Source organism: Trypanosoma brucei, chromosome 1, assembly GCF_000210295.1.
Source record: "Trypanosoma brucei gambiense DAL972 chromosome 1, complete sequence".
In the NCBI taxonomy this organism is placed as follows: domain Eukaryota; phylum Euglenozoa; class Kinetoplastea; order Trypanosomatida; family Trypanosomatidae; genus Trypanosoma; species Trypanosoma brucei.
In genome coordinates, this window is record NC_026734.1 from 685,139 (window position 1) to 694,750 (window position 9,612).

The following is a 9,612-nucleotide window of genomic DNA, read 5'->3' on the forward strand; positions in this document are numbered from 1 at the left end:
CGAGCCATCATGGACCGCAACGAAAGCTTCGGACGTGAAGCCCATCCGTCTGTTTTTTGGCCAGCAACGACGGGACCCACACCCCTCAGCTCTACGGCGTCTGCTGCGCTTCATTGCACCTGACCTTGTGATTGCTCACATGGAGGCTCACACGAACCCGGTTAACGGTCGGGGCAAAGGCTGCGCGTGGGTGTTCGCCCTGTCACAATTGGATGCGGAGCGACTGTTACGACTCAGTGGGCGTATCTTCCTTGACATAAATTCTAATGGTGAGGAGGTATACCTGTTCGCTCCCCCTAACTGCCGAGAGTGGTTGAATGAGCACGCGGAGTGTGCAGTCGCTTCCGCAGTTCGTCCAAGTCACTTGCCACGACAGCCGATGGTTGTGGAAGCCCCCAGGAAGTCGAGTGCCAAAGTGGAGAAGGGGTTGGAACAATGTGTGCGTCCCCATCCACAACATCGCGGTGTTACGGAGCAGCAGGCACCCGTCGCGGCGGCCCAGCAGATGCCCGACTCTGTGGAACCATTGGTACGAGTTGGGTCTCCACAGGATGAGGGCCTGCAGCAGCAGGAGCGGCCGTCCGAGGCGTGGACGACCAGCAATCATTTGCAAGGCGACTCAACACACGGAAGGCGCAGGTCAGGGGAGGCTCTGCAGTCGGGTGAGTCCACACCTGAGCATTTGCAAGCAAGGCGCCGCCCATGGTTGGTTGCGGCGGATGCTTCAGCCACTCAGCGTGCCAGGGAACTTCGGTTTTGCAGCAATTCCTCAACTTTTCTTCATCATGAAATGTGGGGATTCCACCCGGGAGCACGCCTTGGCTCTGGGGTAGGCGGTGACAGATTTATTGCGTGTCCCGAGACGACAACACGCACTGTGCCACACAACGTGTACACAAGCACTATATGGACAGGCCCTAGGCGGTTCCGGCACGACCCGTACGTGTACGGCCCACTGTGCGTACTAGCGGCATCTTAGCGGTCCAACTGAGTGGTGAGCACTCCATCGAGTCTGTGTGGTGATGCTGTGGACGGCGTGTCCCCACTGGTTGGACTGTAGTTTCTTCCCTCCCTTTTTTTAATTATTACGTTATGTTTTTTTTTTTTTCATTTTCCACTCCCTTTCTTTGCCGTTTGCACTTTGCTCGCTTGCATTAAGAATGTCTTGGGGGTCTCTGGACCGAGTGCTGTAAGGAGGAGGGGGCAATCCTTCCCTATACAAATTACCACATATACTCATTTACACTTATACACATATACGCTTTCTATCAATCCCCACTATTTATATATACCGATTCAATTATATGACCATGGAAAAAACATATATACAACTTCCTCCGTATGTAACAGCTTCCCCCGGTACGGCACATAGACCGTCACGGGCTTCCCATTGACATAACTTGTGCAAGACTCCTGTTCCCTGCTAATTGCAGGGAAGAGACGGCTAATTGGAACTACACCTTCCTCACCCTCATTGTTTTCATTGTTTTCTTTTGTATTTCTATTAACCTAAGATAATTTCACTCGCTGTACTTTCTTCCCTCCCTACATCTATATGTTCCCTTATATAACTTTTATACACATGTTTTTTCCTCTCTTTTTCATCCTATACAAACATATAAGCATACCTATATACACGTATATACATACATATATATGTTTGTTTTTATATGCCGTGACTTTGTTTCTTTTTTCCCCTTTTATCTCTTTTTATCTCTTTTTATCCCTTTCTTTCTTTTTTTACTTTTTCATTTTGAATGCCCTTATGTAAGTAAATGCTTCTTACTAATAGAGGATTGTCCTTGGCAATTTCTCTCTTATCATTTTATTTTCCTCTCCCTTGTTCGTTTCATTTTATATCATTTTTCATTTCGTTTCATTTTATATCATTTTTCATTTCGTTTCATTTACTATTTTATTTTACTTTTATTTCTATTTTTGTTTCCGCTGCTCACATACACACACACACCCTGCTCTTCCAGTTGCATGACATCATTACACACTAATTGCAGTGGTGCTCCATTTGCTGTTTGCTGACACGTTTGATTTATTTCTTGTCCCTTTCCTCAAGCATCTCTTCGTTTAGGCAACACACCATCTTTATGACAAGTGTTTATTGTAATTGTGGTGTTGTGTGATGCAGCGGTAGATTGGACGTGTGTGTACACTTGCAGCAGTGCCTCGCACAAATCGTATCTCCTCCCGGGACTTGTGCATGCAAGTTCCCCAATTTTTAACCCGTGGCCTTGTCACCCGTTAAGCTGTGTCTGCTTTTCGTTTGTTTTGTCTCTTTCTCTCAAATTCCTTTTTGCTTCTACCTTCTGTTTATTGGTGCGTGTGATAGTGTTTTCCGCTATCGGAACCAGAAGACCATAAGCAAGGTAACATCTGAGGCCAACCCAATTGCCATCATTTTCTTTGTCGTGAATTGTGAAGCAAACCTCTACCAAGCGTTATTTGAATAGCGGTGTACACGATGTCCTTGAAGGAGGGAAACAGTGAAATGCGGTTGCGCGGAGCAGCGTTCTTGAAGGGCGCTGTTGATGATTTCCATGCGGGTAAATCTTCTGCTTTGTCATCTGGTAGCAGTCCTGCGCTTACTGTGTCTGTTTTTAGTACTCCGGCGTTCGGTTGTTCGACATTTGGTAACTCATCGCCGGTTTGTGGCGGTCATGAAGCCAACTACGAAGCTGTTGCGCTCCGTGATGCCCCCTTGAGCAGTCGAGGTATCGTTGCTTGGGATAGGATGAAGTGTGAGAGCTCACTTTTTGTGAAACTTCAGGCGTCTTCAGGGTTGTCCGGTACCGACTCAGAGGACATAGCTAACCCGTTAGTGGATCTTTCGGATGCTTGCGGAACAGATGCCCTTTCCGAGTTGCGTGAGGAACATCAACATATTTCTTCTGTTGCCTCTGAAAAGCCTTTGACCCTTCACGATGTGCCGGAATCCGTCCTGTATGGTGCCATTCCATACCTTTCTCTTCCAGACGTCATTGCCTTATCACGGACATGTAAGAAGTTTCACAAACTGGTGCAGGGATACTTTGCAGTGAATGAGCATGGCGTGATGAGCATCCCCGCCTTTGACACCCGCAGCTTCATGCAGTACCGTCCAGAGAGGAAACCTCCGGTAACGAAGGCCTCATCTATGGAACCCGCAACGAAAGCTTCGGACGTGAAGCCCATCCGTCTGTTTTTTGGCCAGCAACGACGGGACCCACACCCCTCAGCTCTACGGCGTCTGCTGCGCTTCATTGCACCTGACCTTGTGATTGCTCACATGGAGGCTCACACGAACCCGGTTAACGGTCGGGGCAAAGGCTGAGCGTGGGTGTTCGCCCTGTCACAATTGGATGCGGAGCGACTGTTACGACTCAGTGGGCGTATCTTCCTTGACATAAATTCTAATGGTGAGGAGGTATACCTGTTCGCTCCCCCTAACTGCCGAGAGTGGTTGAATGAGCACGCGGAGTGTGCAGTCGCTTCCGCAGTTCGTCCAAGTCACTTGCCACGACAGCCGATGGTTGTGGAAGCCCCCAGGAAGTCGAGTGCCAAAGTGGAGAAGGGGTTGGAACAATGTGTGCGTCCCCATCCACAACATCGCGGTGTTACGGAGCAGCAGGCACCCGTCGCGGCGGCCCAGCAGATGCCCGACTCTGTGGAACCATTGGTACGAGTTGGGTCTCCACAGGATGAGGGCCTGCAGCAGCAGGAGCGGCCGTCCGAGGCGTGGACGACCAGCAATCATTTGCAAGGCGACTCAACACACGGAAGGCGCAGGTCAGGGGAGGCTCTGCAGTCGGGTGAGTCCACACCTGAGCGTTTGCAAGCAAGGCGCCGCCCATGGTTGGTTGCGGCGGATGCTTCAGCCACTCAGCGTGCCAGGGAACTTCGGTTTTGCAGCAATTCCTCAACTTTTCTTCATCATGAAATGTGGGGATTCCACCCGGGAGCACGCCTTGGCTCTGGGGTAGGCGGTGACAGATTTATTGCGTGTCCCGAGACGACAACACGCACTGTGCCACACAACGTGTACACAAGCACTATATGGACAGGCCCTAGGCGGTTCCGGCACGACCCGTACGTGTACGGCCCACTGTGCGTACTAGCGGCATCTTAGCGGTCCAACTGAGTGGTGAGCACTCCATCGAGTCTGTGTGGTGATGCTGTGGACGGCGTGTCCCCACTGGTTGGACTGTAGTTTCTTCCCTCCCTTTTTTTTATTATTACGTTATGTTTTTTTTTTTTCATTTTCCACTCCCTTTCTTTGCCGTTTGCACTTTGCTCGCTTGCATTAAGGATGTCTTGGGGGTCTCTGGACCGAGTGCTGTAAGGAGGAGGGGGCAATCCTTCCCTATACAAATTACCACATATACTCATTTACACTTATACACATATACGCTTTCTATCAATCCCCACTATTTATATATACCGATTCAATTATATGACCATGGAAAAAACATATATACAACTTCCTCCGTATGTAACAGCTTCCCCCGGTACGGCACATAGACCGTCACGGGCTTCCCATTGACATAACTTGTGCAAGACTCCTGTTCCCTGCTAATTGCAGGGAAGAGACGGCTAATTGGAACTACACCTTCCTCACCCTCATTGTTTTCATTGTTTTCTTTTGTATTTCTATTAACCTAAGATAATTTCACTCGCTGTACTTTCTTCCCTCCCTACATCTATATGTTCCCTTATATAACTTTTATACACATGTTTTTTCCTCTCTTTTTCATCCTATACAAACATATAAGCATACCTATATACACGTATATACATACATATATATGTTTGTTTTTATATGCCGTGACTTTGTTTCTTTTTTCCCCCTTTTATCTCTTTTTATCCCTTTCTTTCTTTTTTTACTTTTTCATTTTGAATGCCCTTATGTAAGTAAATGCTTCTTACTAATAGAGGATTGTCCTTGGCAATTTCTCTCTTATCATTTTATTTTCCTCTCCCTTGTTCGTTTCATTTTATATCATTTTTCATTTCGTTTCATTTACTATTTTATTTTACTTTTATTTCTATTTTTGTTTCCGCTGCTCACATACACACACACACCCTGCTCTTCCAGTTGCATGACATCATTACACACTAATTGCAGTGGTGCTCCATTTGCTGTTTGCTGACACGTTTGATTTATTTCTTGTCCCTTTCCTCAAGCATCTCTTCGTTTAGGCAACACACCATCTTTATGACAAGTGTTTATTGTAATTGTGGTGTTGTGTGATGCAGCGGTAGATTGGACGTGTGTGTACACTTGCAGCAGTGCCTCGCACAAATCGTATCTCCTCCCGGGACTTGTGCATGCAAGTTCCCCAATTTTTAACCCGTGGCCTTGTCACCCGTTACGCTGTGTCTGCTTTTCGTTTGTTTTGTCTCTTTCTCTCAAATTCCTTTTTGCTTCTACCTTCTGTTTATTGATGCGTGTGATAGTGTTTTCCGCTATCGGAACCAGAAGACCATAAGCAAGGTAACATCTGAGGCCAACCCAATTGCCATCATTTTCTTTGTCGTGAATTGTGAAGCAAACCTCTACCAAGCGTTATTTGAATAGCGGTGTACACGATGTCCTTGAAGGAGGGAAACAGTGAAATGCGGTTGAGCGGAGCAGCGTTCTTGAAGGGCGCTGTTGATGATTTCCATGCGGGTAAATCTTCTGCTTTGTCATCTGGTAGCAGTCCTGCGCTTACTGTGTCTGTTTTTAGTACTCCGGCGTTCGGTTGTTCGACATTTGGTAACTCATCGCCGGTTTGTGGCGGTCATGAAGCCAACTACGAAGCTGTTGCGCTCCGTGATGCCCCCTTGAGCAGTCGAGGTATCGTTGCTTGGGATAGGATGAAGTGTGAGAGCTCACTTTTTGTGAAACTTCAGGCGTCTTCAGGGTTGTCCGGTACCGACTCAGAGGACATAGCTAACCCGTTAGTGGATCTTTCGGATGCTTGCGGAACAGATGCCCTTTCCGAGTTGCGTGAGGAACATCAACATGTTTCTTCTGTTGCCTCTGAAAAGCCTTTGACCCTTCACGATGTGCCGGAATCCGTCCTGTATGGTGCCATTCCATACCTTTCCCTTCCAGACGTCATTGCCTTATCACGGACATGTAAGAAGTTTCACAAACTGGTGCAGGGATACTTTGCAGTGAATGAGCATGGCGTGATGAGCATCCCCGCCTTTGACACCCGCAGCTTCATGCAGTACCGTCCAGAGAGGAAACCTCCGGTAACGAAGGTCACAGCTGCGGGACCCGCCCCTAAAATTCCTGGTGTGAAACCCATCCGTCTGTTTTTTGGCCAGCAACGACGCGACGTTTATCCCTCAGCTCTACGGCGTCTGCTGCGCTTCATTGCACCTGACCTTGTTATCACTCACATGGAGGCTCACGTGAATGAGGCAACTGGTCGGGGCAAAGGCTGCGCGTGGGTTATTGTTCCTTCAGTGTTGGAGGCGAAACGACTGTTACGACTCAGTGGGCGTATCTTCCTTGACATAAATTCTAATGGTGAGGAGGTATACCTGTTCGCTCCCCCTAACTGCCGAGAGTGGTTAAGTGAGTACGCCGACTACGTTGTCTCCTCAACAACTCGTGCAAGCCATCTTCCGTACTTACCAATGGTTGTTGGAGTACCGAAGAAGGAGTGTATATATGTACGTGAGCTTTTGGCACCTTATATTTATGATCCCAATCGCGGTGACTGTCCGCCATATGCCGACGCGGTTTCGGAGTTTAAGGGCTTATTGGAGGATCATGCGTCACTTCCAGTATCTTCCGCCGTATCGGGCATTATTCCTCCTTTTGCTTCTGTTCCTCCTATGGTGCAGACTTGCATGTTTTCTTCCTCTTTTGATCGTAGAGAATACTTTGAAGCTCCCAACGTTTATACCAGCACGGTGTGGACTGGCTTCAGTCGGTACCGCCATGATCCGTATGTGTTTGATCCACTACGGGAGCCAACGAACATGTTACCGCTGCATGAAGTGGATTACGCTGAGATGTAGTGACTTCTCTTTTTGTTGATTCGCTGCGAAAATTTTCATATATTAGTGTTTCTTATGCTTCGGTATGAAAGTTTTTTCTCTGTCGTAATGATTCGTTACGACTATTGCAGCTGAGTCATTGAGTTTGTTCTCGGTGCGCGTGCCTTTGTGTGTTTTATATCTTCTTGTTTTACTTATGCTCGGAAGTGCATCTTTCTTTCATGTATGACGGAGTGTTCGTCTCTCTGTACGGTACTTTCTTGCTGGATGGAATGCAGTCTTTCCCTCCTTTTCCTTCTTTTTTTTTTAATTTTTTTTTCTCTTCATTTATATTTTGTGTGTGTGTTTTTTTTTTATTATTTATATTATTTGATTGGAATGAAAGAGGCGCTCGCTTGGATGGGATAGTGTTGGGAGAGGTGTTTTGCTGTTCCCTTTCTCTTCTTTTTTTTTTTGTTCGTGGGGCTGTTTGGAAGGCGGGAAATAATATAATGATGAAAATTGTATAATGATGCAGTTTTATACCAGTTTATGAAAAAAAAAAAAGGAGGAAGAAAAGTCGGGGAATGGAAGTGAAAAAGAAAAAATATAACAAAAGAAAAAGCATGCGCACATTTGCGTATGTATGATGATGTCTTATTATTGCTATTATTTTGTGTCTACCATCTTTGCTCGATTTTCTTTTCTCATCTTTGCTTTCGCTACATTTACTGAACTGTTTTTCTCTTATACACAAATATAAGTAAATATTTAAATATACCTTCATGAGAAAAGAGAAAAAAGAAAATGAAGCGAAAGAAACCGAAGCGAAAAAATGTTTCGCCTCCGCTTTCATTTTTCTGCATCCTCCTTTCTCTCTGTTTTTATATCTTTTTGATATATATATATATATTTATGTGTGTACGATGCAGCAGTCGGATACGTTTTGCTAATGCAGAACTGAGAGAGCAGGTTCCATTATTATTATTATTAATATTCTTATTATTAATGATTTTAGTGGGAAACTCTTCTTTCTTTTTTTTTTTTGTTCCCGTCGCAAAAGAAACAGGGAAATAATTGTGTGAAAAGGAAAAAATAAATAAATAAATGAATAGTTGGAAGTGCATGGCCTTCTGTTTTCCTCACTGGAGTTCATTTGTTAGTCTCTTCATTTGTTCACCTAATGCAAAACTCAAAAAAAAAAAGCAAGAAATGAACAAAAGAGAGGGGGAAAAAAATGAGGGAAAAATAACTTGTTTTTGGGAGCAATTGGGACGTGTGCGACGGGGAGCTGAGCTGTTGGAATTTCATTTTATATTTGATTTTTCCAATTCACTTGACTTCATGTTAAGTCGGATTTCGGCTGCAGCAGTTTTATTTCATTTCATCTTTTTTGTGTGCTTTTTTTTTTCTCCCCTCCTTTTCACCCTTCCATTCTTTCATCTTTTATTATTTTCATTATTACTTTGAGTGTAATTCTGCATCATATGTATATATATATAAATATATTTACATACATATATTTGTTATTTCATTTTATTCTCCCGCTTTCCAAACAGTTTTTTTTGTTTGCGCGTGTTCTTGCGAGTTTTATCATCAGTTTTATTATTATTATTATTGATGGTGTTTTCGTTTTTTTTTTGTACTAAGTTTATAGAGTTATGGGAGGGAAAATGAAGGCACAAAAAGCAGAAAGAAAGAGGAAAAAAAAAAAGAAAAGAAAATGAAGCTGAAATGATTTCGAGTGAAAATTTTTTTCTTTTATTTTCTTTTTTTGCTCGTTTTTATTTCGTTTTGTTGGGTATTAATAAAATATTTGTTGCTATTATCTACAGAGAAGCAAACAAATATTTATTATTAATCTGTTCTTTCTTCTTTTTTTTCTTTTTGTGCCTTTTGAGTGGGCTTATATTATTCTTAATATCACTTCTCCCGATTATTATTATTATTATTATTATCATTATTATTATCCGCCAGTGAGTCGCCATCATTATTCATTTTTCATCCATCTCAAGAAGAGAAAACAAAACAAGACAACAGTAATGAAATCAATTTAGCAAAAAAAAAAAGTGAAAATCGAAAAAAAAAAATCGAAACATAAAAGAATATGGAAAAAAAAAAAGAAGAGAAAATAATTATTAAAAAAAAAAGAAGGAAGGGAGAGGAGGTATTTGCTCCTTTTTGTTTTTGTTTTTGTTTTTTTTTCCCACCCACACACGCTTAAAAGTTTGTATGACGTGCAGTCGTATGGCTGTAATTTTTCTGTTGTGCATTCTTTTGGTTTGTCTTCTTTTTTTTTTTTCCTCCTCCCCCTCCCCCCCCAATAATCTTCGTATTCTAGTTGTTTCTAATTATTCTCATATAAAATATATAAATATATAAATGAATATATAAATGAAAGGTTAAATATTTATATATATAAATATATATTTAATCAGATGTACAGATGTATGATTGCGTGTTGCTGATGAGTAGCCGCATATTTAATGTGTGGCGGGAGAGGTGATGAATCACTATTTGGCACGTGCGAAAGCGAAATGACGGTTTTCTTTTTATTATTATTATTATTATTGATGTTTTTTGTTTTGTTGCCTCTCTGATGTATTTCACCGTCATACCACCTTGTTCATTTTTTATATTTAT

General features: G+C 43.4%; 7 protein-coding genes across 7 annotated transcripts; 5 read left to right on the forward strand and 2 right to left on the reverse strand.

The window, feature by feature from the left end:
* Positions 1–139: 139 nt before the first annotated feature.
* On the forward strand, positions 140–979 carry TbgDal_I3080 (hypothetical protein, conserved; the record flags this gene model as incomplete). Its single annotated transcript, XM_011773283.1, has 1 exon — positions 140–979. The coding sequence occupies one exon, from the start codon at positions 140–142 to the stop codon at positions 977–979; it is 840 nt and encodes a 279-aa protein (XP_011771585.1).
* Positions 980–1,656: 677 nt separating this feature from the next.
* Positions 1,657–2,037, forward strand: TbgDal_I3090 (hypothetical protein, conserved; the record flags this gene model as incomplete). The annotated part of the gene is made up of 1 exon (XM_011773284.1): positions 1,657–2,037. The coding sequence occupies one exon, from the start codon at positions 1,657–1,659 to the stop codon at positions 2,035–2,037; it is 381 nt and encodes a 126-aa protein (XP_011771586.1).
* Positions 2,038–4,163: 2,126 nt separating this feature from the next.
* On the forward strand, positions 4,164–4,298 carry TbgDal_I3110 (hypothetical protein, unlikely; the record flags this gene model as incomplete). Its single annotated transcript, XM_011773285.1, has 1 exon — positions 4,164–4,298. The coding sequence occupies one exon, from the start codon at positions 4,164–4,166 to the stop codon at positions 4,296–4,298; it is 135 nt and encodes a 44-aa protein (XP_011771587.1).
* Positions 4,299–4,796: 498 nt separating this feature from the next.
* TbgDal_I3120 (hypothetical protein, conserved) lies at positions 4,797–5,141 on the forward strand (the record flags this gene model as incomplete). The annotated part of the gene is made up of 1 exon (XM_011773286.1): positions 4,797–5,141. The coding sequence occupies one exon, from the start codon at positions 4,797–4,799 to the stop codon at positions 5,139–5,141; it is 345 nt and encodes a 114-aa protein (XP_011771588.1).
* Positions 5,142–5,580: 439 nt separating this feature from the next.
* Positions 5,581–7,011, forward strand: TbgDal_I3130 (hypothetical protein, conserved; the record flags this gene model as incomplete). The annotated part of the gene is made up of 1 exon (XM_011773287.1): positions 5,581–7,011. One exon carries the CDS (start codon positions 5,581–5,583, stop codon positions 7,009–7,011), a length of 1,431 nt encoding a protein of 476 aa, XP_011771589.1.
* Positions 7,012–7,519: 508 nt separating this feature from the next.
* Positions 7,520–7,825, reverse strand: TbgDal_I3140 (hypothetical protein, unlikely; the record flags this gene model as incomplete). Its single annotated transcript, XM_011773288.1, has 1 exon — positions 7,520–7,825. The coding sequence occupies one exon, from the start codon at positions 7,823–7,825 to the stop codon at positions 7,520–7,522; it is 306 nt and encodes a 101-aa protein (XP_011771590.1).
* A 93-nt stretch (positions 7,826–7,918) lies between these two features.
* TbgDal_I3150 (hypothetical protein, unlikely) lies at positions 7,919–8,125 on the reverse strand (the record flags this gene model as incomplete). Its single annotated transcript, XM_011773289.1, has 1 exon — positions 7,919–8,125. The coding sequence occupies one exon, from the start codon at positions 8,123–8,125 to the stop codon at positions 7,919–7,921; it is 207 nt and encodes a 68-aa protein (XP_011771591.1).
* Between the last annotated feature and the right edge of the window lie 1,487 nt (positions 8,126–9,612).